Source organism: Mercenaria mercenaria, chromosome 5, assembly GCF_021730395.1.
Source record: "Mercenaria mercenaria strain notata chromosome 5, MADL_Memer_1, whole genome shotgun sequence".
In the NCBI taxonomy this organism is placed as follows: Eukaryota; Metazoa; Mollusca; class Bivalvia; order Venerida; family Veneridae; genus Mercenaria; species Mercenaria mercenaria.
This window is the reverse complement of record NC_069365.1, coordinates 74,082,586-74,109,543: the sequence shown is the minus strand read 5'-3', so window position 1 is coordinate 74,109,543 and position 26,958 is coordinate 74,082,586. Positions and strand designations below refer to the sequence as shown.

Here is a 26,958-nt window from a genome sequence, read left to right as displayed (position 1 = left end):
TGTTAGCCTGATAAAATAAATTATATATATGTCACACAGATTTTTGAAGTTAGGGCAATAATTTGAACAATTATGGTAGACAGTACAACTCTGATATCACACCCAAATATCAAGACTACCTATTATTATTTCAGAGAAGACGATTTTCAAAGTTTCTTATATATAAGCCTACAGTAAGTACATGTCACCCTCAGGGGCATGGACATTTTTTACCTTAGGGCAATAGTTTGGACAATGGTAGAGAGTAACACCCTTATATCACATGCCAAATATCAAAGCTCTAGAGAAAAGACTTTTAAAGTATCATAGCTGAAAACCTGTTTCTAACCAAAACTACCCATATGTTCAATGAATCAGAACCATATGAACAACTTTAAAAAAAAAAAAAGAGGGCTACCCAGAGATCATTTGTGTAGTTTCATCGAAATCCATTCATTGGATTTGGAGATGTGTTCATGAAAAGTGACCACGCCCTCTGGCCACCATGTTTTACAACAAATCAAAACAAAATTGAGCACTATTTGTAGATCACACAAGGATCATTTGTGTAAAATTATTTTAAAATTGGGCTAACAGTTTCATACAAAAAGTTCCTACTATATATATGTATATATAAATAAATTTAAAAGTCTGTACCGTATCAAGTATATCATAAAGAAAAAATAAACAACATTACATTATTATATATATACACGAAACTTGTTTGTATTTTTATAATTAAATACTGTTGGAAAGGCATGTGAAGTCATTTTATTTATTACGCCTCCTGGCGGCCATGTTTTTTGACAAATCGGAATAATTTGAACAACCTTGGTAGAGGGTGACATAAGGACCATTTGTATAAAATTATTTAAAATCGGACCATCGGTTTAGATGACATTTGAAGTTTTTTATTTTTCAGCTCTGGCAGCAAGCTGAACTGTTTGAACCACACAAGGAAAATCGTGGCCAAGTTTCTTCAAAATCTTTGACGAGCTGTTTTTTAAACAATTGTTGATGATAGACAGACAACTTGACAGATGGACAAACGCACAAAGGACACAGCATGATCACAATACCTCGCTATGACCACTTTGTGCCCAAGTGAGCTAAAAAGACAATCTGAATCATCCAATGAAATCTTTACTGTTGGTTGGTGACTTGTATAGTTATTAAGCAGAAACCATTTACAGTACCAGGGCCATAGTTACCTTGGCCCTTGAAAACTTAAGACCACCATAACATTGACCTTTCACCTCAAGAACAATAGAAGTTATCTGATCTGTGAAGTTTGTGACTGTTGGGCCATCATCAATTGGAATATTGTAAATGTCACTGTAGCCTTGACCTTTTTAGTAACGGATCTCAAAATCTATAGGGGCCATCTGCATGCCTACTTAGTTTGAGGTTCTTGCTCTGTGAACTTCAGTTATTGATATCTACATTATGTTGCCCTCTTCTATATTTTGAATTTCTAATAAAATGGTTTTTAATTAATGCACAACAAAGTCAAGTTCAATGTGTAATTGTTTATTAAATACACATTCTTAATAAAAGATGGATAAATAATGTTGAAAAGACAAAATGACTGAAGATTCTTTCAGTGTGTAAGATAGCCTGTAAAAGTTCCACTATTCTTATGGTCAATACAATCGGCATTTACAGCATTTCAGCTCAAAATACTTCTTACTTTTCCTATTTCTATTTATTTTTTAAGTCTGAACCATCAATGATAATGAGAGAAGTTGTGACCTCATACTTGTATAAGTAACTGATTTTCATGAGTGTCAGCCATGCCAACTAATTAAAATTCTAACGCATTTTATGTGTACACATTTACACTGGACTGCAAACATCTATTTCAGAACTCAAAAACACATACCAGCACATTTACCAAACAGCAACTATCAATGAATTTATCAGGTATCTTTATCCTAGTGTTTTTCAAAAGCAAAAATTCCAAAACATGCAGATACCCAAATCTTAATCTTCCAAAAAAAGCCCTCATACTTCCTGTAAAATCTTTTTTTACAGTAAATAATGATAATCTTCAAAATACAGGTGTAAACCAATAAACAGTTTCCTTCCTGCATAACTGCAGGCAGCTGCCAATTAAGACACTTCAAAAACCAGATCAATTAATTCATGCTCGAATCTGCACGCTTCAATTTTCTTTGATTACAAATATCACAAATTGGTTAAACAGACATAATTTATTTCTTCAAATGAAGAATTTACAGAAACTGCAGAGCTGAGAAAAGCCTGGAAAAAAACCAAGGACATAAGTAATTTACATTAATTAAAACAATACATGAGGAAGTCTGCAAGTTGCAAGTTCCAAAGTTCTTAATTTCCTCAAAATACTGTAACTAACTAACTGACAAAAGCATGAAGATTTTGAGTTATGTACAATATAGCACTTTAAAAAGTCATTTTAGCACTGTGTTCATAAAATAATTATATTAAGTATATTTAAGTGTATACACAGTTTATGCCAGATAATTGCAACAATTGCTTTTCAATTCCAGATGACAATCACATTTTCAAAATTTCAAAACAAGACAGCAATATTTTATTCACTTTATGTTAAATGAATATTGATGTATGTAACTGGACCATTCACACAATAATTAATGTCAAGTTTCACATTTTTACGACTGTTCCATTCAAGCAGCATACAATGTTTGATGAAGATCACAGTAGTTTAAGGTCCTTCTCTATCTGTATGTGAGGCATCTGCAGGGTCATTCTCTCATCCCCATCTGAAATATATAATTTTTTTTACAAATTTGTTATTCAATCATCTTTATACTAGCCAGTTAAAGTACATTGTACTATGCTAAATATTTTCAGTCTGTTGGGTCTTTTTTAAAGTCACACTGATATAATTTATGCCAAATGTGGCAACATTCTGGCTTTAATATTTCATGAAGATTCCAAAGTGTGTGTAATTGGGTTAAGCATATTTTTCAACAATTTTTCATTCATGTTAACAAAGGTGCCTACTTGTAGATGTCAGCACAATGCCCAACTTTATAGTACTGCCTCACTAGAATATCACTCTGCAGACATGTGATACCCCAGCCAGTTACATTAAACAGACACCGGCGGGCTGACAAGCACTGGTACTATCTTCTGAAGCTGAGCATCAAGCGAGGAAGCTTCTAGTACCATTTTTCACATCCTCGGTATGAAGCATTCATACAGCACACCAAGGAAGAGCCCTGGCGTGCCTTTCATACTATTTACCATACTACAAGCACAAAGCTCGGTGCAACCATCTAACTTTCAGACAGCTGTTTTCAAGAATACACATTTCCTTGTTAGTTATACTTTTAGAGACAATATTGCTTAATTATTACTGTGAAATCATTAATATTCATGGGGGACTAATTTTCGTGGATTTCGTGGTTGAATCAATCCATGAAATTCAAACCCAATGAACAAGTAAAATTCCCATTCATTTTTTGTTCAAAGTTGAAATCCATGAATTTATATTCTCACAAAATCGCCGTTTTGACCAAAACCATGAAATTTCATGCCAACGAAATTTAATGATTTCACAGTATTACAACTATTTACACTTCTAGAATGTCTTTGTTTGCCAACATTGGCAAAAAATAAAATTATCACTAGTATTATTCAGTACTGCAGGCATCTAAAGCTACAACTGAAGAGAGGCTTTCATGGAAACGCATTGCTTGTTAACATACGATTGGGCAGGGAAACAACTGTGTTGTGTGCAGATATTACCTCCCCTAGCAACACAATAATATTGTAAGAGGAGACAATAATGCAACATTAAAAACTTAGGTCCAGCGTTTTCTTTATGAATGCAGACTTTTGAAATCGGTCTCAAAAAACTTAGGTCCAGGGTTTTCTTTATGAATGCAGACTTTTGAAATCAATCTCAAAACTTCAGCATACGACTCGCGCTACTGGCTGTAAATGTTTCAGTGCATAATTTTTAAATGACAAAGGTGCATTTGAACACCTGTTTCAATTTTATAACCTTGCAGTTTTTGTAAAATCATGCTCAGCACTAAATTCGCAAGTTTTAAGCATTAAAAAAAATCAGACTGAAAGAAATTTGAAGCATAGCTCCATATATCACCCAAGATCTCTCATGGGAAACACGGACGTCACCTCAGACAGTAGGAAACATCTCAGATTTAATTGGCCGGCGACAGGAAACCAACCCTTACATATATACAGGTTATTCTCCTTACTAGAGAGTACTTGCTAATTCAATTAACCCAATTCTCTAATAGACCCACTTGAATATTATTAGTCTTATTCTTTCATGAAAACACTTGCAACTGGAGAGTGGGATTTTAACCACAGTCTCAACAATGCCTCTCCTTGGTGCATGTAGTGGTGCAAAATCAAGGAAGCAGACATCAGGAGTGTTTAATATCAATTGTGAGAGATTTTTTACAACTTTATATAAGATATAGTCAGATTCTGATTAAGGCCATTTTGCATAATTATACACCTTGATGAAACTGAACAAAAAAATAATCAGAATGCATTACAATCACTGAGCCATTTCACATAAACAATGAAATTGAACCAAAAAATAGAATGAAACCAGAAAGAAAATATGCTCAATTTGATATCATTATTTGGTTTGAATAATATTTTTTAAAGTTTTTCCACAAGTCGGCTGAATTTTTATTTGCTAATGAAAAGAATTGCAAGCATATTCTCCAAATATATTTCTCTGTTAATGGATCACATGTACCAACTTCATTCTCTGACGGCGACTCTGACTGATATCCAAGCAAAAACATTCATTAGCACCCAAAATAAAGTCATTTTATGTGTGTTTCTATTATTATAATTATGCTTCTACAATTTTTACCCAGAAATCCAGACCAATATTTGGTATATATGTGAAATGTGTTCCAATACAGGACTAGACTGACATGCAGTTAGACTTTACCTATCCATATGTTGAACCTACAAAGGACATTTTATACTTACAGTTAAATATATCATCAAATTCTAACATCTCATCTCTGCCTGTAAGACTGTCTTCCAACACATTAGAGCTGGGTAGTCCCGGTAAACGCTTCATCTGAAAAGATTAAAGTAAAATTTTATGTGCATTTCTAAAATAAATATTTATCTACAGCTAAACCACTACAGAGTGGACACTGCTTGCAAGACTCAAATTGTCTGTAGGGGTTGTTGCTCATCAGTGACCACATGGGTAGAACCACAAGCCTTTTGCTGGATATCTTAAGTCACAACAAGAGCTGTCCGTAAGACAGCCAATGCTAGACTATTCGTACTGTTGTCCAAGAAGCAGGAATCCTAAATGTTAAAATGTCTATAATGTTTTATAACCCTGAAGACACGTTTAGTTTCAAATCAATATCTGCATAAGTTTTGGAGATAATAATTTACATGCAGAACTTTAACTAGGATTTCTATAAGTCCAAAAGGGGGCATAATTTGCCCAAAAAACATCTAAAAGTTCTGGCAATTGATCCTGTGAAGTTGGTTATTGACCTAGAAAAAGAAAAAATAAGTTTCAAAGTCATATGCCTTTAAATAATAGCTATATGCACTTGCAATCAAAACAGACCAGGATTTTCTAAGACCAAGAGGGGGCATAATTTGGCCAAAATGAATGTCAGAATTACAGGACTTGATGCTATCACCTAGTTTTATGACCCCGAAGACACATGTGAAGTTTCAATATCTGTATTACTTTTGGAGATAATAACTTGCATGCAAAACTTTAACCAGAATTCTGTAAGACCAAAAGGAGGTATAATTCGGCCAAAATACATGTCAGAGTTATGGGACCTGACCTAGTGAGGTTGTTAATTGACCTTGAAAAGAAAAAATAAGTTTCAAAGCTATATGCCTTTAAATGATAGCCATATGTACTTGCAGGCAAAATTTTAACCAAGGTGTGACGCCAACGCCAGGGTGAGTCTATTCTTTGAATAGTCAAGCTAAAAATTGTGGAGAACATCTAAGATTTTCAGCATTACTTTCTTCATTTTCATCTCACAACATTCTGCCTTTTACCTTAAATAAGGCAAGAATCAGGTTTTTGTACTTTTAATTTGGCTGGGGAGGCCAAACACAACCAAAAACAGTCATGAAAGTGATACAGACTCAGTGACCTTGACTATGCCACTGAGACCCTCACCTTTCATAAAATCAACCATCCCAATGTCTGGCAAGCTTTATTTCTTGTTATCATAGAAGACATATCCTGTAAATTAATTGAGCCGTGCCATGAGAAAATCACCATAGTGGCTTTGCGACCAGCATGGATCCAGACCAGCCTGCGCATCCGCGCAGTCTGGTCAGGATCCATGCTGTTCGCTATTAGTTTCTCTAATTCCATTAGGCTTTGAAAGCGAACAGCATGGATCCTGACCAGACTGCGCGGATGCGCAGGCTGGTCTGGATCCATGCTGGTCGCAAAGCCACTATGTTGGTTTTCCCATGGCACAGCTCAATTTACCTTTCTGACAATGCTGTGTTCCATCTGGAGCCTGAGTGGTGCATGAATACCCTGTATGTTCCTCAGCATGCCAAAATCCATGGCCATCTTATTCTCATGCCACTGTAAACAAATAACACAGAATCATTCTCATGTTTACCATCAGCTTTTCTGTTTACAGATGTTATTGGCAATCTTTATAGGATACATATTACAGTATACAGTCAAACTTGTACTAATGACCACTTTCTTATAATGACTACAACTACATAACATTTCTAGAAAGGTCAAATTTTCTCTTTGTGTTTACCTACATTTACTAATATCTACACAAACAGAGACAGGATATCTCCAACGAGCAATACAGTCAAACATATGCTAAAGACCACCTCCAAATAGAGGCCAATACAACAAAACCTGCATATACTAGTAAATGGCACTGTTTTCTCTTCCCATGTAACTATAGTGAAAAGTGAAAATTTACCTGTGTTGAGAGACCATCATTTTTCATTTCCCAAGGGCTGTCTTTACAGACTGGTTTAACAGATTTCCAATTCTAATTCAAATACTTTACAGGGGGTTTTTATCTGTGAGTAAAGGCAACCAGCAGATAAACAAGGCAGTGCGAGAGACAGCTATATATCCCTATCGCCATTATGGATAGTGAAAGGTTTGATGGTATTTGGTGAAAGCATTGATGATATTTTATAGTCCATGTATGACAACATCAATACCTTAGTTGAGACCTTGACCTTGAGCCTGCATGGCTGACTTATGGTTTTTGCAAACTATCTCACAATAAGGTGAACACTTGACCAATGTTTCAAGAAAATCCTTCAGGTGATTAAGCAGAAAATGAGGGAACAGGAAATTGAAGGCTCAAACATTTGAGTTGTGACATTGACCTTGAGCTGGCATGGGTGAATTTTGAGTTCTGCACATTGTCTTGATAAGGGGAATATCACAGCCAAGTCATATTAAAATCCTTCTACGGGTTTAGGAGATACACTGTGGACACAAAATGGAAGGCTCAAAACTTTGACCTTAAGTTGTGACCTTGACCTTGAGCTGACATGGCTGACTCATGAGTTCTGCACATCGTCTTGATGAGGTGATCATTTTACCCAAGTTTCATGAAAATCCTTCAAGGGGTTTAGGAGATAATACAAAGCGGACACAAAACGGAAGGCTCAAACATTTGACCTTGAGTTGTGACCTTGACCTTGAGCCAACATGGCTGACTCATGAGTTCTGCACATTGTCTTGATGAGGTGATGATTTGACCAAAGTTTCATGAAAATCCTTCATGTGGTTTAAGGTATATGAAGTGGACACAATTGTTACAGACGGACGGACGGAGACCATTCCTTTAACCCACCACCACTTGTGGCGGGGGATTAATAAAAACACTTTTTGGCTATCCAAAAGCATGGTCTTTAATAGACAAGATTGACTGTATATTAAATTTTTGCAAGTGAAAATACACACAATGGGTACAATCTAATATCTCATTTTATTCCCTTTTCCTAATCTGTAATTGCCAATTTGAAGATTTTAAGTCTGTGCCTGTAAAGCATTGAGTTAATTTAAGGGCGAATAGCCTGTTGATCTATCCCAATTTATACAGGCCATTGTATTGGGCAACCAGTCTCAGAATGCAAGCTTGCCACTGGTCAATTAAGTGACTGTGATCTGAATCAACCAATTAGATGCTGGTGTTTTTCGACTGGGCTGCAGAATCAGTATTATACAGTGCTATAACCTCATACACTGAATAACTGCATAACATCCAACGAACTGACCGAGACTCAACCAAACCGAGCCTGCTACTATTTTGCTTAATTGCAAGATTTGACTTCATGTCTCAAGTTGGAATTAATCTTTTTCAAATGTTCTACTACTGCTAACTTAGTCTAAGTATGAAGTGGTATTCTTCTTATGTGATATTTAAAATTTTGCCGTCATACAGATTAAAGAACTATCTTTTTCATTATATAACAAACTAAAACTTCTTTTCTTCCATATGAAAATGTAGACCCATGTGAAATTCTTCTAAATATGTTAACATGAAACTCTGCAACTCTGATCTAACCTTTTGTGGTAAAACAGAGACCACAGATACCAGACATAGTAAGTTCCCAGCAAATACCAAAAACCTCAGAGTATACAGCATGGCTAGTTTGTAATGTGAAAGGGTAACTATGTACAAATGAACTGTGAAAGTGATAACTTTGCACTATGAAAGGGTAACTGTGAACAAATGTACTGTAAAACTTTGTACCATGAAAGGGTAACTGTGTACAAATGTACTGTGAAAGTGGTAACTTTGTACTGTGTAAGGGTAACTACGTACTGTGAAAGGGGTAAATTTGTACTGAGAAAGGGTAACTATGTACTTTGAACTGTTAGCTATGTACTGTGAAAGGGTAACTATGTACTGGGAAAGGGTAACTTTTTACTGTGAAAGGGTAACTTTGTACTGTGAAAGGGTAACTTTGTACTGTGAAAGGGTAACTATGTACTGTGAAAGGGTAACTATGTACTGTGAAAGGGTAACTATGTACTGTGAAAGGGTAACTTTGTACTGTGAAAGGGTAACTATGTACTGTGAAAGGGTAACTATGTACTGTGAAAGGGTAACTATGTACTGTGAAAGGGTAACTATGTACTTTGAAAGGGTAACTATGTACTGTGAAAGGGTAACTTTGTACTGTGAAAGGGTAACTTTGTACTGTGACAGGGTAACTATGTACTTTGAAAGGGTAACTTTGTACTGTGAAAGGGTATCTTTGTGCTGTGAAAGGGTAACTTTGTACTGTGGAAGGGTAACTTTGTGCTGTGAAAGGGTAACTTTGTACTGTGAAAGGGTAACTATGTACTGTGAAAGGGTAACTATGTACTGTGAAAGGGTAATTTTTTACTGTGAAAGGGTAACTTTGTATTGTGAAAGGGTAACTTTGTACTGTGACAAGGTAACTATGTACTTTGAAAGGGTAACTTTGTACTGTGAAAGGATATCTTTGTGCTGTGAAGGGTAACTATGTACTGTGAAAGGGTAATTTTTTACTGTGAAAGGGTAACTTTGTACTGTGAAAGGGTAACTTTGTACTGTGACAGGGTAACTTTGTACCATGAAAGGGTAACTGTGTACAAATGTACTGTAAAACTTTGTACCATGAAAGGGTAACTGTGTACAAATGTACTGTGAAAGTGGTAACTTTGTACTGTGTAAGGGTAACTACGTACTGTGAAAGGGGTAAATTTGTACTGAGAAAGGGTAACTATGTACTTTGAACTGTTAGCTATGTACTGTGACAGGGTAACTATGTACTGGGAAAGGGTAACTTTTTACTGTGAAAGGGTAACTTTTTACTGTGAAAGGGTAACTTTGTACTGTGAAAGGGTAACTATGTACTTTGAAAGGGTAACTTTGTACTGTGAAAGGGTAACTATGTACTGTGAAAGGGTAACTATGTACTGTGAAAGGGTAAATATGTACTTTGAAAGGGTAACTATGTACTGTGAAAGGGTAACTTTGTACTGTGAAAGGGTAACTTTGTACTGTGACAGGGTAACTATGTACTTTGAAAGGGTAACTTTGTACTGTGAAAGGGTAACTATGTACTGTGAAAGGGTAACTATGTACTTTGAAAGGGTAACTATGTACTGTGAAAGGGTAACTTTGTACTGTGAAAGGGTAACTTTGTACTGTGACAGGGTAACTATGTACTGTGAAAGGGTATCTTTGTGCTGTGAAAGGGTAACTTTGTACTGTGGAAGGGTAACTTTGTGCTGTGAAAGGGTAACTTTGTACTGTGAAAGGGTAACTATGTATTGTGAAAGGGTAACTATGTACTGTGAAAGGGTAACTATGTACTGTGAAAGGGTAATTTTTTACTGTGAAAGGGTAACTTTGTATTGTGAAAGGGTAACTTTGTACTGTGACAGGGTAACTATGTACTTTGAAAGGGTAACTTTGTACTGTGAAAGGCTATCTTTGTGCTGTGAAAGGGTAACTATGTACTGTGAAAGGGTAATTTTTTACTGTGAAAGGGTAACTTTGTATTGTGAAAGGGTAACTTATACTGTGAAGGGGTAACTATGTACTGTGAAAGGGTAACTTTGTATTATAAAAGGGTATCTATCTACTGTTAAAGGGTAACTCTGTACTATAAAATCATAAATATTCCTGAGGACTGATTTCCTGGGTTTCAGGTTTTATCAATCCACGAAATTAACCCCAAACGAACAAATATAATTCCTAATCATCTTCTAATATTTTTAATCCACAAAATCAAATACCAACCAAATAACTATTTTAGCTGAAACCAGGTTGTTTAATGCTTACAAAATGATTTCACAGTTATTCCAATCTGATACATACATGTTTTTCCGAGTATTCCAATGGATGAACGGCACTGTTTCCTTTCTGGGCATTCTGGAACCTGTAAAGTTAAATAAAAATTATCTTTCAAAATTTGTTAAATAAATGCCATTTTCTTGAACTCATTTAAACACAAAAAGGCACTAAAAAATTCATTATGTAGGAAAAGAGCTGATAAATATTTTACAACAAGTGGCCTCTGGAGGAGTGGTTAAGGTAGCTGACCTTGAATCACTTGCCCCTCCACATGGGATGTAGAACTCTTTCATGTGAGGAAGCTATCCTGCTGGCTTATGGAAGATCAGAGATTCCAGCCAAATGCGTGCCTGTACCTGATAAACTGCCTAGATGGCTCCACCCATTAAAACTGAGAGGTCAGTTAAATGACCTAAAACTGTCTTGGCATGACTTTAAACCAATCAATAAAAACAATTTTTAGATCTGCAGTTGCCTAATGAATTTATGTTGGTAAAGATACTGAAACTAGTAAGATGCAAATGCAGTAACCTTAGTGGCACACCAAATTTGCACTTAAGTCATGTATCAAATTTGGACTTACAGTGAAGACATTAAATCAAAACATCTTCAAAAGGAATTTATGAATGAATATTATTTTTAGTAACTGATATTGATAACACATACAGATGAGATTCTGAGGATTACAGAAAATTGGTTTCATTACCTCACATACAGTTCATGATTCTATGGATAAAATTTATTACAAAATTGCATATCAATCATATATAATCAGGGGGAAAAGTTTGTTCGAACTATGTTTTAATTAACATCAAATGAAACGGTTAAGATAGTACAAGTTTTATCTTATGTAAAAGAAGCTTTTGCCAATTCCAACTTTTAATATCAAATTTAATGTTTGCAGTGAAAATAAAGATTTCCCTTTCATGCAGGTGTACGAAGCTTCTAAACAAGCCAGGTGTGAGGCAAAATTTTGTGTTCCAGTAGAGTAACAGATTTGCAACAGGCCAAATAGAAGATAACTTATACCCGTGACCTGTCTTTCTTGCTAATTTTTTTTTTTTCAAACTAACAATGGAAGTAGACCCTGGGGGCAGAAATAATCAGACATATGAATGAACAATCACAAACACCAGTATGCCTTTTTCTGACTTACGGATATATGCAGTGTACGATCTCGACGTAGAGCTTTAGGGGCGATCTGTGACCTGATGCGCAAAATCTCAAAACATAAATGTCAACTATGAAAACTGACCAGACCTGATAATTTTTACCTTTAACTTGTGATTACTTTTTGCCATAACACTCACTTAACTAATGTGAGCCGTGCCATGGGAAAACCAACATAGTGGGTGTGCGACCAGCATGGATCCAGACCAGCCTGCACATCCGCGCAGTCTGGTCAGGCTCCATGCTGTTCGCTTTTAAAGCCTATTGGAATTGGAGAAACTGTTAGCAAACAGCATGGATCCTGACCAGACTGCGCGGATGCGCAGGCTGGTCTGGATCCTTGCTGGTCGCATACCCACTATGTTGGTTTTCCCACGGCACGGCTCATGTGCCTAAACACATACCCATGTAACATAACATCTGGAACTCCAAAGTTCCCCTCTGGCAACTTGATCTGGTGACTACCCTCCATATCTGGTCGTATTGAAGCCTGGAAATATAACAAAATCTATGTGCAATAATATCTAGAATTACAGAATTATCTCCCTTTACCGTGTATCAAGTCTAATCGTAACTGCAAACATAACAAAATAACATTATATGCTTGGCCAAACTTAAGTAACAACAAGTTTGAGAATGCTCCAAATGCCAACAACTTCAAAAAATATTATTAAAACATGGCTGCAATAGTTTAACTACATTACGCTATTGAAAAGTTGGAAATAACACAAATATTCAGTCTGCAGAATGGCAAGATATTTCGATGACAAAAACAGACATGCACCCACAGGACAACTTAAATGTGTGAAAAATAAACTGATTTTGCCTTTCACAATCTTCTTCAATCAATATGAGTTTTATGACTAATTCTTTAGGTCTTATAAGGTATTTCTTTTTTTAGAAAGTTTTACAGATAGTGTTTTACATATGCTCGTATATAAGCCAGGGCCTCAATCACTGACTGGATGTTTACCTAATCAAGAGACTCATTCAAAACACATTAACATTGTTTGAATACAAAACACATCAACATTGTTTCCAATAGCAGTTTTGACCGAAACTACAACATTTTACGCATTAAAAATATGCCTAGGTAATCATTACCACAACGCCCCATAATATCCCTCGGAAAAAAAATATGGCATAAACTGTTAAGCAAATAAAAACAAGCGGAGATGATCTAACATTTATTAACTATCGTCTCAGCAGGAATTAAGTATAAAACCTTTACTTGGTGGTCTGTTTAAGTAATCAAAGAGGATTATATTGACGGCATTGGCAGGCTTCTACAAGCACTGTGCGTTTTGTTTTACAAACATACAGAATTAATGGTAAATTGTTAATAGATCTGCTGCTAGTAATATTCTTACTACACAGGTGTATACGACTACCAAATTCTGGCAATAAAATAAACTTATCTGTTATATATAAACAATTCATTCTTAATTGAGAAAGAAAATGCCACAACAATTTGAATTTTTGGCTCTCGATACAGATCAGGAAGTAACATTGTTTAATATCCTTTTTGAAAGATTACTGATCAAATAAATGAGGAAATCACGTCAAAAGTTAACTGAATTTTCTGTAAACCGAGGCTCTCACAGCAGATAACTGGTCAAAAAATTGTGAAGAACATCTAAAAAATTTCAGCACCACTTACTTTATTTTCGCCTCAAGACAAGACATTCTGTATCAATATATCATCAATATGTTCATAACAAGAAACTGATGAAAATATACAGATTTCACAATAAATAATAACACCTATAATACCTTTAATTATTACATTTATATTTAGAATAATTTCCATTGCTCTAAACACAGACACATGATTATGATCAAATGTTATAAAGGCATTACAGTGTTCCCACAGCATTTTTTCTTTGAGGGTTTATTGCACCCCCACAAGTGACTAAACAATTTCAAATTCTGGGGGTTTTCTATGAAAACTGTGGGTGCAAGCATACAATATGTTTGGACTCACAGGAAGTTTTCATTTGGCATCCCAGCACGTAAAGTAATGTAGCGTAGTATTGCCCTCAACATATTGTAACTAAGAAAACATGGAAAAACAACCATTTTGAAATTTCTAAGGTATTACCTCTTTTTCGCACATTTATTGGAACGCAAGGTCGTAAGCAGATAGTTAAAAAATATTTCGGTGCCTTTTTAAAAAAAAAAAAAAAAAAATCAAAACTGAATTTTTTATAACTAAACAGATCGCCAAAACAATATCACAATTTGTTAAATACTATACCCCATGTATATTATATATAGGCATCTCCGTAGCGACAATCTCTAAATGTATTTACTATTCAACTTCATTCTTTTACCATTAATTTACACAAAAGCAAATAAATAAAAAAGTAAAATATCATTAGTAAAATTATCATTTAGTTTTAAAATGCGACTGAAACTCTTGAATAACAGCGCAGACCAATATTACATACAAGAGATAATGATGATGATCCATCTTGTAATTAATTCAAAAGATCAATTAATACCGATTAATTATGAAGGAAATAACGTACTGATTCTTTCACACAGTCGCGGGCCAACGTCAATCGTTTTTCACCGCATACTTTTTCAGTTTGCCCAATTTCATTGAAAGGTGAACACTGATTGGTAAAGTGGCTAGAAGTATTTTTTCTGCCTACCGCAATTTAAAACGAAAGCAGGAGTTGACAAATCGTTAACCGCGACGACTGTTAATTGATATCTGTCGGCTATGATTCACGTTTAACTTCGGCGGTGTAAGAATAAGCGTGCACGGAAGAAAAATGCATACCCGGGACTCATTGATCGGTGTTTTAAATTAGACACACATAAATTACATCATTACTGGTTAAACTTTATTTTTGTAGAAAAACTGTTTAACCCACTTGGCTTTTTGTCAAGGTACCAAAATAATAATGCAGAACATACAAAATTCTGCGTACGTGCATTGCATTGTATGGTTTTTCTGTGTTTTGTGCGTGTTATGTACGTGAATGGGAACAGTCTGCATTAATGTGTGTTTAATTTAACAAACTCTTAGCATCAGCTTTCAGAATAATGAATATGACATGGAACAACTGCAGTTACCAGGAAGTGCTTATACTGAAAATTCTCCCTGTTTTATGAAATAACAGAATGGATACAATGACCTGTAATAGGGTTACTTTAAAAACAATAGTTTTTGCCACTGAGGTTATCTTCCTTAACATATGATAAAAAGAGACTGTGAGGTCAAAGTTTTTCATACTTTATTTTTGTATATAGCCTGTCTCTAAATTGTCTGATATTGGGGTAAAAAGATCTTACATAAATTATACACCTATTTCATTAAAAATTGACCTGGCAGTGAAGCAAATACGACTGCCTATATACATGTATTGCCAGTAATTTCTGCTTAATAAAAAAAAACTACAAAAAGCCTCCTTTTTACACCCTGCGAGCTTATCTGGATGTGTCAAATACTATAAAATTTTCAAAAAAAAACCTTGTGGATATTTCTTTCTATGATCAGCAATCAAAAAAATTTCTATCAACTCAGTTACCTACAGAAGAGAGAACATCTCTTTACCCTGACCTAGTGGTCTAGAATTTATATCAGATTCTATCCAAGCAGACATTTCAATATTAAAACGAGATATTAAGAATAAATAAGACAATGCACTTTATAATATTTAGCGGGCATTACTTCTGTTTAAGATATATCAATGGAATGTTGCTACATTTTCCCATTATATAATATAAAACCCATGATAATAATTATGAACTTAGAGGATCGAGTCTTCCTTCAATTTTGTAAGTATAACATTTTTCAGTTTCCCCTTCAAGGGCTTTTTCGAGAGGACATGAATTTGTTGATTTCTAAGTTTGTATTTTAATAAAAACAGAATTTCTGTATGTTTGCATGGATTTAATTCAATGGATCGACACAGGCATAAAAGCCACTAAAGAAAGTCACTCACAATAAAAAAAATTATTACCACATAAGTGTATGCTTTGCATCCTTTAGCTTCATATGCATTTGTCAGTACAAATACGGCCACTAAATAAACCTGAATAAGAGATCTTTTAATACCAAAGGATCTGTTTTATAGTTATTAATTAAACAGTTCTGTATCTCAATATACATATCCAGCATTATGATTGGCAGTCGGCATATGTTTACTATGATAATGAGCGGCAATCAATTTTGGCGGGCGGTTACCTGAAGTTTACACTGAGCTAGACCACACTACTATACTCCTGTCTGCCACAACAATTAAACAAACGAATGATAACTCTCAGAAATATATTGTTTGATCTACCTTTTCCATGACAAGATTTTTCCATAACATTTCATATTGTATATCATTCTAATGAACTTCAAGGGAGGTAATAGGAACTTCAAAAATTTCCTTATTAGTTTCTTAACACTTTTTTTTCATTGTAAATTTCAGCTGTTTTGGATACTAAGGAGTTTAATAATTTTGACAAATGAGCCGCGCCATGTGAAAACCAACATGGTGCGTTTGCGATGATGCGCGCAGTCTGGTCAGGATCCATGCTGTTTGCTTTCAAAGCCTATTGCAATTAGAGAAACCGTTAGCGAACAGCATGGATCCTGACCAGACTATGCGGATGGGCAGGCTGGTCTGGATCCATGCTGGTCGTAAAACCGTTATGTTGCTTTTCTCATGGCGCGGCTCAAATAAGATGTTGACTGATTGTTATAAAACTTATAGTTTAAGTAAATTTAACATCCAATCAGTAAGCTGGGATTTTCAAATTTTTGTCTAACTTATTAATTGGTTTATTATGCCAGGTTATACTGTACCTATTATGTAGTTCATTTACTAAGCTTATAGTGGCACTGTCTATTTAACAGTTACCAAAAGTTTTACTTGTTAAACTATAAGCAAATCATAGACCAGTTCGTACCTTTCTAATGAATTAAATTACTGCTATCACTTTACTGCACTCCATTACTGCAAAACTTAGATGTTAAATAAAATTTAATGATCTATTACCTATACTCTATGAATAAAATTTGTATCTGTAAAATAAATCAACACATTTCCTTGGCCAGTATTTTACATAATTACGGAAAAATGCATTTCTGGCAATAAGTTTGACATAACTAATGATATCTTAAAAATTCAAAATATTATACATCAACTTCCTGAGACTTAAAGAATATGATGTGTAATTTATATGTGGAGCTTTCAAAATCAATGAAGCTTCACTTCACCAAAAACTTTGTTACAGATCTGGTGGATCGAACAGTAAATCTTTTTTTTCTCTAGAATATCTATCAGTTGTGTCTGAAGTAATGTATCTTTCTTGAAAAAAGCCAGCTGAAAACTATGATTTATCCCATAAGCAGTTTAGAGCATTAAAATTTTGATGTTCAAAGATACACTATTGAATACAGTATATTTGTACTTTTAGTAGAAACGATTTCATTATCTACATAGATTCTTCCTGTTTTTTTGTTGTTTTTTTTTTATTTTAAGTCAAACTGGCACAATTTGGGTCTTATGATGAGGTCAAGCTTATTATTTCATCACAGGCGGGCACCTGGATAGAACCACCGACCTTCCGTAAGCTAACAGGATGGCTTCCTCACATGAAGAATTCAACAACCCAAGTGAGGCACGAACCCACATCAGCGAGGGGCAAGTGATTTGGAGTCAGCGACCTTAACCACTCAGCCACGGAGGCCCCTGATTGTGACATCAAGGACAGATAATTTATACTCCGGCAAACCTAATCTCCTACTATACACTCAATTTTAAGACAATATTTTACTAGGGTTGTGGGTATTTCTGCAATCCAAATTCATCTTTGACTGTGATGAGGTCCCTACCAACATTACATAATTATGTATATTGTAAATATTCATAGCCAGCAAAGAAAGAGAAATGGAGAAATGAAATAGCAAGCATTGTGCTATTCTTAAAATGTAATTTTATAAAGACATTCCCCTTACATTATTATCTTCTTCATTAAGGTTGAACCAAGTTATAACACTGTAAGCCTTGTAATTATTTTAATGTTAACATCAAAACTGAGGACCACCCCTTGTATTACATTTATATTTTCTTTATATTTATGACATGATATGTATGTATTTGTGACATTGCATCTAATATGACATGAAACACATTGTAACTTTCAAATTAAAGTAGGTCACAAATCATTATTTATGACTTTTTATTTTTATGGCTGTTGTACATAATGTCTCACTTTTTCATTTTTATAGCAAGGCAAACAGATACATGTACATATGCAATATTCCTACAATTGCGCAAAAAAAGACATGCTTTATATTTGTGGCTGACATCTGATCTGCGGTTTTTGATGACAAGTCTTGACAAAATAATATGACAGACAGTCATAACTTTTAAATAAGACAAAACAAAACACTGAAAATATGCAACACTAGGCTCTATACAGAGGCATTCATGTATCAAGTTTTGCTGAAATCTGTTCAGTAGTATCAGAGGAGTCAGGATAAGCTTTAGACATTTCAAGAGCCAATAACTCTGCCTGAAATCATTCAACCAAAACAAGAAAAAAAACAAGGAGCTGCGTTCAATAAACGGTGGCATCCTTGTCGATAGATTTTCCAAAATGAGGTCAAGGTCAGACTGAGGTCAGGTGATGTTTTAAGATGAGGAATGGTCACAGATTAAATCTGTATTAGTATCAATTCATTCTTGTAAGTGGTATTGATGCTAGACGAAACGGTCCCATTTGGTTAACCAAGAGATGGCCCGTACAAAGCAACCTAAGTCCAAAACGAGGTCAAGGTCAAGGTCAAACTGAGGTCAGGTGGTGTCAGAAGATGAGGAATGGTCACAGGTTACATCTGCATTAGTATCAAGTCATTCTAGTCAGGTGTTGATGCTAGACGAAACGGTTCCATTTGGTTGACCTCATACGGATGGACCGACGAACAAACAGATGGACGGAGAGGACAATCACTTAGACATCAGTAGATGCCGGGGGCATAACAAGAAGCTGCGTTCAATAAACGCTTGATGCCCCTGGTGGCATCCTTGTTGATACAAAGCAACCTAAGTCCAAAACAAGGTCAAGTTCAAGGTCAAACTGAGGTCAGGTGATTTCTGAAGATGAGGAATGGTCACAGGTAACAACTGCATTAGTATCAAGTCATTCTAGTAAGGGGTATTGATGCTAGACGAAACGGTCCCATTTGGTTAACCTCGTACGGACGGACGGACAGGACAATCACTATATGCCTCCCGCATCAGTAGATGCAGGGGGCATAAAAATCCAATAAAACATGCGCAACTAGGCTTGATAATAATTATCATACATTAATTTAAATCCAAACAGTAGAATAGAAGATAAACCAGCAATTTTTTTCTCAAACATTATCTATAAAGGGCCATAACTCCACTGAAAATCATCCATAATGTAGATTTTGTTTGAGCACACTCTGAAACTGTTATTGAAACAAAATGGCTGCAAAATATACTTTCTTTACTATACTAATAATAGAAAGGGAGAAAACCACTGACCAACATAAAGCAATAATTCAACGTTTTAAAGAACACACAATCATGCTGACATTTAATGCGAGTTTATGACTTCTTAGAACTCAAATCATACAGGCACCATGCCACCTGCTAACTGCTGCCAACTAGACAATTACCTTTTTATAAGAGTATAAAGTTTAATCAAATCTCACCCTGAAAAGTGTATCATAAAAATTTACTCTATCACAAAAACACCATTGAGTGATTTATCTAAGAAATGCCAAAGCTACTGTTTTCTTTCACAAATCTCAGAACTTCAAAACCAATGATTCCTCCTCAATCTGAAAGAATAGGGATGTGGTGTCTTGACTGTGTGCCAAATTTGATTAAAGCCTGATAAAATAGGTAAACTGAGTATAAACTTGTGTAATGTCAGGTATGTTTCACAAATAAGCATCCGTTAACTAATTAAATCATTCTTTTTTCTTTGTGAATATTTCAATCATGCTGGTGTTTGCCAACAAACAAACAACACTTAACTGACATTAGTACATGTTCTTTTTACTTTAGAAAAATGATTCTAGGCCTTTGAATTTGACCTAGCTGCAGCTAAGCTGATCCTATTTAGTTTGAAAGAACTGCTTACTATAAAAACATATTGTGTTTAACTGGAATTGCTTTGGGTGGTAGAATACACAAGATTATACGGCCAACTTCTATGATATCCTTAGGACACCGGGTAGATTTTTATACACTCTCGCAAGGCACATATATGTTTCTGACATCACGAAAAAGAATGTTAAATAACCATCAGCTTTTCCAGAAAGTAATTAACCTTTTGCCTGTTGGCAACAAGTGATTTTGCCCTTGCTACCAGTGCAAACAAGATCAGCCTGCAGGCTGATCATGGTCTGCACCATTCGCTATTCAGTCTGTAAATTTTCAGTGAACACCCCTTTAAATAATAAATGGTACTGCCCAAACTGAATGATGGACCAGTCCATTTTAGAAGTAGTAGCATGTGCTGTACACTAACACGCTCTTTATTTTCAAAAACAGGTTCCTAGGGTGTTTTAGCTTTCCCAAATAGTGTAAACTATGGAATTCCCTTCCAGTACAACTTGTGCAAGCCCCCACCCAGAACCAGTTTAAGCAGGGTGTGACCAAACTTGCACACAATGCTTAACATGATAGACCTGTTTTTAAACTGCTTTTATCTGTAAATCCTTCTTGTTTTTAACCTATATTGATGCTTGCAGTGAGAGAGAGAGAGAGAGAATGAGAGAAAGGGAGAGCCAGGATGGGATGGGATGGATAGAAGTTTAGCAGGGTAAAGGTTAAAATGAAAGCACAGAGGATAAACTTGAAAAGGAAAGTCACTTTTTTACTGGTCTATATTCAGGGTTCATATACACGAGTCCTTATAACACATAACAATGTGAGCATTTCAGAATGACAGTGACTACGACATTTGACTATGAAACATGAAAATCAATAAGGATCTGTGGTAATTCTCTTTTTTGTAACTTTCTTTGTACTAACAGGCACTATGACCTAGATCTTCAAACAACTGAACTGAAATCAAAAGGAGTTATTCACTGCCCAGGAGCAATATGCCTATAAAGTGAGAGTCACTGAAGTTATTCTGCAGACACTAAATTGTCAACAGATGGACTGACTAACAGCATTATCACATAAAACTTCCTTTTCGGCATAAAGGTTTATGAAAGGTTTCTAGACAAATTTGATATATATCCATCAAGCAGTCCACGAGAAAATGTTCTTTAAAAGATTTTCTATATTTAGCTAGAATTCAGAAAGTCCAGTCAAAGACTTCCCCCCATTATCTTCCAAATGGCACGAAATTCCTCTACCAAAATAGCCCCAACCCCAATCCCTAAAAGTGGAGCTACAGCTCTGTTTTAAAACAGTAAAAAGGTATGGAAAAAATATGACAGAATTTACTGTTAACAGTTTCTTTAGAACAGTAAGGAAAATGCCCAATGCAATTCCTAGGATTGTAAGCACTTCTGGATACAAAAAGAGAAATTTCAGTGTTAAACTATGCATTAAATACAAGTCACTGTCGATCACCAATTTCTCCACATTAATTGCCCAGTAATGCTGAGTACTGTATTTTTTTTCCACTTTCGGTTTAAAGAATCCCAGCCTCTCTCCATCAATGATCAGCATCAAGGCTGAGCAGTCAAACAGTAGGCCTTTTTCAATTTCTTTTTTATCTGGCTGGATGTGTTAAATGTTAAAGCTAAGTTACTTTTTGCTCGCAAGGGCATTATGGGTGTCGCACATTTCATTACCTCACATGAACAGTTTCAGTCAAACCCAGTCTGCTATTATTTTGACTGGTTGCGATCTATGCTTCCTGATAGACAGTTAAGAAGCAACAAAATGTTTTTCCTTTAACAAGAAAAAGGAATAAATTTACTAACTATATGCTGAAGCCATATTTTTGTGTTTACTTGGTTACTGTCTTCATTTGTCCCAAATTGTGCTGAATCAATCACATTAAGCCCTTTTTGCAAAGAATGTAGTTAATTGAGAAAGAAAGTGTTTTTTTTTAATTTTGAGAAAAATATTTCAACAGTTTGTTGGTACCACTTTTTACAAGGAAATAGAAAACACTGTAAAAGCACGATTGTGCAAAGCTAGTCCAAGATATTAGATATGTATATGCTCATTTTACCTCCAAGAATCCTTTAATTACATTTTGATTTGCATTGTAGCCTCTTAACAGGCACTAATCAATATGTTGTAGTATTATCCTATCTGCAATATAAAATTTTATCTTGTGTAGTGTTCATGAAAGACCCTGAAAATTCACAGGACAGTCGGTCTGGTAAACACAAGTTTTTTTCAGGACCGGATAATATCTTACCAGACCAAATTCTTTTTAATAAATTTGATAACTGATATTTAAGACTGGTATTTATACATAAATTATAGTCTATATAGACAGCATTACACAAATTACATCCTTTAAGTTTATTTCCACGTAGATCTATTAATTAAAACGGATTTCAGACATTAAGTTTTCATATTAATTTTCTGTATCATCGCTGTCTTTTCCCCAACAAAGTTCATTTATGTAGTCTATTGTTTGCATAGAATCCTCAAAATGTTGACATTGAAAGAGAAAGATGACCTCAGAATTTCTGGAAATTCCTGTCTGGTTCCCGTGTTATAATAGGTAGAAAAATTGAATGCATACATAAATCAAGTACCATCCACGATTAGTCGGAACAATGCATCCAATGATTTGCACGTTCTTAAAATTGTGGGTTTCCAGTTTCTATTTTAAGGACCAATCAAAAAGCCCTTACTAAAATATAATTTGACAACAATTTTTCGGGATTCCATGTTACAATAATTATTAAAGTTTTTTGTTCAAACTTCAGAGAAATTGTGGAGGACTTTCTTCTTGTTTTATCATATTGACAAGCAATTTTTATTGGACATTCGGTCCTGTGAACTTGATAAATTGTGGCGAACCAGATCAAAATTTATCGGACATGTGTTACGGCTTTAGCGACCTCTGATCTTATACTGATTCTACAGATTTATAAACATGTTGTGCTTACACAACATCCAGAATAAACCAGCAATTTTGCTCAGCCATAACACTGATAGAACATCATATATATAGTGGAAGGAATCCCAAATATCTATAGAAAAAGTTTTGTTTGTTAATTTTGCTAAAAGAAATCATTGGCAATCCTTTGACCAGTATTCCCTTCTTATATTTTTTTAAATAAAGTACTTATTACAGCTGAACATAACCATATCGTACCTACAAGGAACCTTAAGTAATAAGCAAAGTAATAAGCAATACCATTCTAATTTCAACTTTCCAAGAATAATGTATTATAATTCTGTCAAAATAACTTAAAAAATTGAAAAAAGTTTGTGTTGAACTAAAATATGAGAATGACATTAACCTTTGTCATCTTTGAAAATTGATGAAGAAATTGTTTAGGCATGCCCCTTAATCTGACACAAATCATCTACCCTCGAGTAACCTCAAATCGTGATACCCTTCATTTTGTGATACTGGAAATATTTGCATGTAGAGCACTGTTTTGTTTTCTGACATCATAACCTGGAAGCCAACTTGAGAAACGTCAAGTCATCTTCTGCACCTAAAAAATGCTCCGTGTATTACTTGGAAGTGGGGAAAACTATATTTAACGTGAAATAGTATAAACATATTAATGCAATAATTCACCTTACTTCTTTTTTAAATTATATATGATACATCGAGGTTTCCCTAAAATAGCATGTTGCAGCCGATTGTTTACACTTTGTACAAGAGGGTCACGACCTCGGAAGACTGGTTCAAAAGCTTTAATTAATTTAACGAAAGAGAGAGAAAAGTGTACTTCCTTATATGGCTAGAGACTCGAAAAGACTTTCGTACAGTGTAAACAATCATGAAGTATTGCTGTTGGTTAATAAGGAGGTCATGCTCATTTGTTTAATCAAAGCATTTTAACAGTACACATGTAACGGTCATATTCATTGATAGATAGATTGTTCATTGTAAACTTCTTTGTACAATTGCTGTAGGTTTATAGAAACCCACCCCTAGCAAAACGATAATACATGCAGTATTCTCCAACTATCCTTGGCAAGGCCAACGAGAGTGTTAATTTGTGTATGAAAATTAAATTATAACAGTATATTTGTGTCGAAACTGATAGAAAATAAATAAATTTCGAATGTTATACAGGCTGGTAACATTGCTCGATCGGGCTTATGACACAAAAAGTAATATTTTTTGAAAAATAATGAAGATATTTCTTTCAAACTTGGTCCATTTGTTAAGCATAACAAATGATACAAATAAAAATAAAAATAACTTGGCTGTCTTCAGTTTTGGTAGAATTATTTCCCCTTTTCAGATTTTTATGACGCATAATCTTTGAAGTCCAAAAAAAACAATGTTCTAATGCTAAGTTTAAAACAAAAAAGGGTTAAATGGCTTTCTAATGCTCTAAATTATTGCGCTAATACATGAATGTAACATTTTACTCTGCTTTCACTTACAACATTATAGAGAAACTGGTTACTCAAGGGTATATTTCAATACCCGTATTCTCCACCAAAATAATATGGTGTCAGTTGTTAAGAAATGAAGGATTTTCAGAGAAATCATCAATTGTTTACTTTTTATCTGTTACAAGGTCTATTCTAGAACACATAGATCCGTAAATATCTTTTAATATTACAATGATTTTTCTCTTATATTTGTGATAACATGACTTAATTTTATACCATTAAATTTCAGCTGTGCTAACTTGTGGGTGGGGTAAGGATGACAAGCGATAAATTTGGAGTTTATCCACAACTCGCAAAATTCACATGCCTTAAATACTGTTCGAAAGCAGATTAGATATATTTTCAATATTTTTCTCACCAATAACGAATATCAAAGAATATAATAATCTGTTAATCTAAGAAAATGTACGTTCTGAATCGGCGAAATTTACTTTCTTACCATGTTGATATCCCCGTTTCCTGTAGCGCACGCGCACAAAGAGGTATTTTCCGATAGGAAGGTCGGCTGCTAGTCCAAAAATGTAACTGTTAATTAAAATGTTTTGGCATTAAAAAACTATTGGCGATATTTTATACAACGCATTGCACACGATATAATAGATAAAACAAATATATAGTAATAATTTTGGTAGTAAGGCTAGTGTTTTGTAAAAAGCATTAAATAAACAAACTTACAAGGAATTTACCGATCTAATTGTAGCAAGTAATAGACAGAACAGCGGCTCTTCAATGTGGAGAGGAGGTAATAAAGTGACTCAAAGGAGAAATGACAGGAAACATAGAGCTGTTGAAAAATAAATATATTGTAAGATTTTGCAACTTCGGTATGGAGTAAGGTGAAAAGAAAGTGTATTTGTATTTTGCCGCTATTATTTTGTGAAATGACACATTCAAACAAAACGCCAACAGTGAGTTTAAGTGCCAAATTATGGAGATAGCAGTGGAGTTGATTTTTTGTAAATGGTTAATGGATAAAATTTGTGTTAAAATATATTAAGAATTGTGATATTTTTAATCAGACCATGGATATGATTCTCCTACAGTTGCTGGTTTTTATTGTGCCATTTTCTATTGTCATAAATTTAACTGGATGTGATAAAGCAGGTAAGACACAGAACGGGTGCCCCAAACATTTGGGTCATTTCAGGTGAATTGAATGATGAATTGCTTACTGCCCTTTTAGATCTATTTTTTGTAAATTATACCAAAGTATAACTTTGAAAGTATACCTTATAACTTACAGTGTTACGGGCCGAGTCAACTAATGACTTCAAACAGAATTAATATCTCTCAGTTACTTTGTAATAGCTTAAAATAAATACACATTTTATTTGACTGGCAAGTGGTATAAAAACTATGTAGTACAACACATTAATAAAGGTTGTCATGTTACAATACACAGTAAAGCTTATTGTAAGTTCGTTTTTTCTAGATTATTGGTGGTACAAAACAAAATTCATATTTTATTTTATTTGGGTCAAGTACACTTCACCCTATCATTATCTGATTTATAAAAAACAACAAGTTTCGGTTTTTATGTAAACTTCTAGAAATAACATGTTCAAAAATAGACATCTTGTAATCCAGTATTCTTTTTATTGTCATGGTTGACTTAGTTAAGAGGGAGATTTTAAGATGTTTAAGAGAAATTCAGTTTTACAATTTTACTATCAATGCAAGATGAAGAAAAAAGTACAGGAAACTTAATGTTTGTGAGACTGAAAGTAATGAACCAAAATAAGCATATTGCAATGAAAACTACTGGCATGTCATGCAAATCTATCTATAAGTTACATAATTAGAAAAGAGCGGAAAGGTAAACTAAAAATAATTTCATTTTGCTTGTAATAAAGATTGTTAACTGGGTGTTCAAAGGATGATCAAAGTAGTGATAATATTCTATAAAAGAAATTGCAATTATACACCGATACTATGATTAATGCGAAAATAATGACAATTAAGTATAAAATCTCCCATCACAGTTTCTAAATTTTTGTTTTGATCAAAAGTTTTGACTTAAAAAACATTCTCGAATCAGAAAGTCTCCTGGAAAATCTTATGAATTCATCTATCTTCCAGAACACTCATAAACACATGCCTCAGCCTAGATAAAGGTTAGAGATAAGCTGACGAAGAATACATATATTTTTTGAGATCTTTATATACCATCCTCTAGGTTCTTCAAGTACTTTGGTCTGATCTACCAAAAATCGGAGCACCTGCTGGTATATCTTTTACCGATTTAATGATGATTATCAGCATTTGTCAGTCATCGGTGCCCTTATTTCTTTTTTACCAATGAGTTTTTATTCCAGTCTAAATTTTTTAGAAGCAAGGTAGTGGCATAGAACACTATTTTTTTTTCTGCACAATGGTATTGAAGAGAGGAAGCAGTATTTAATGTATAAAACGTTTTATATTATATA

At 34.5% G+C, this 26,958-nt stretch overlaps 2 protein-coding genes across 7 annotated transcripts in view; one reads left to right on the top strand and one right to left on the bottom strand.

The window, feature by feature from the left end:
• Positions 1-1,493: 1,493 nt before the first annotated feature.
• LOC123557634 (proteasome maturation protein-like) lies at positions 1,494-25,098 on the bottom strand. 4 transcript variants are annotated; one of them, XM_045349232.2, is made up of 6 exons: positions 24,972-25,098; positions 12,383-12,468; positions 10,833-10,893; positions 6,470-6,571; positions 4,966-5,059; positions 1,494-2,741 (listed from the first exon to the last, which is right to left on the bottom strand). In XM_045349232.2, exons 1-6 carry the CDS (start codon positions 24,972-24,974, stop codon positions 2,674-2,676), a joined length of 414 nt encoding a protein of 137 aa, XP_045205167.1. In that variant the 5' UTR covers positions 24,975-25,098; the 3' UTR covers positions 1,494-2,673. The 4 variants fall into 4 exon arrangements, with proteins under 4 accessions (XP_045205167.1, XP_045205169.1, XP_045205168.1 ...); XM_045349234.2 differs by lacking the exon at positions 24,972-25,098 and adding an exon at positions 24,891-24,915; XM_045349233.2 differs by lacking the exon at positions 24,972-25,098 and adding an exon at positions 24,749-24,769.
• Positions 25,099-25,265: 167 nt separating this feature from the next.
• Positions 25,266-26,958, top strand: part of LOC123557632 (vascular endothelial growth factor receptor 1-like) — an 81,570-nt gene continuing 79,877 nt past the window's right edge. For 2 of the 3 annotated variants that reach the window (XM_045349229.2, XM_045349228.2), the window contains exon 1: positions 25,266-25,636. In XM_045349229.2, coding sequence (XP_045205164.2) covers positions 25,555-25,636 — 82 coding nt within the window. In that variant the 5' untranslated portion in view covers positions 25,266-25,554. The remainder of the gene's footprint in view (positions 25,637-26,958) is intronic. The other variant, XM_045349230.2, reaches the window with a different exon arrangement.

What these genes read in the sequence shown, in the direction of transcription:
- LOC123557634 (XM_053543979.1), bottom strand. An exon ending in AACACAGCATTGTCAGAAAG is followed by an intron (nt 5,060 to 6,469) that starts GTAAATTGAGCT and finishes TAATCTTTTCAG; the next exon opens with ATGAAGCGTTTACCGGGACT. An exon ending in ATTTGATGATATATTTAACT is followed by an intron (nt 2,742 to 4,965) that starts GTAAGTATAAAA and finishes TATATATTTCAG; the next exon opens with ATGGGGATGAGAGAATGACC.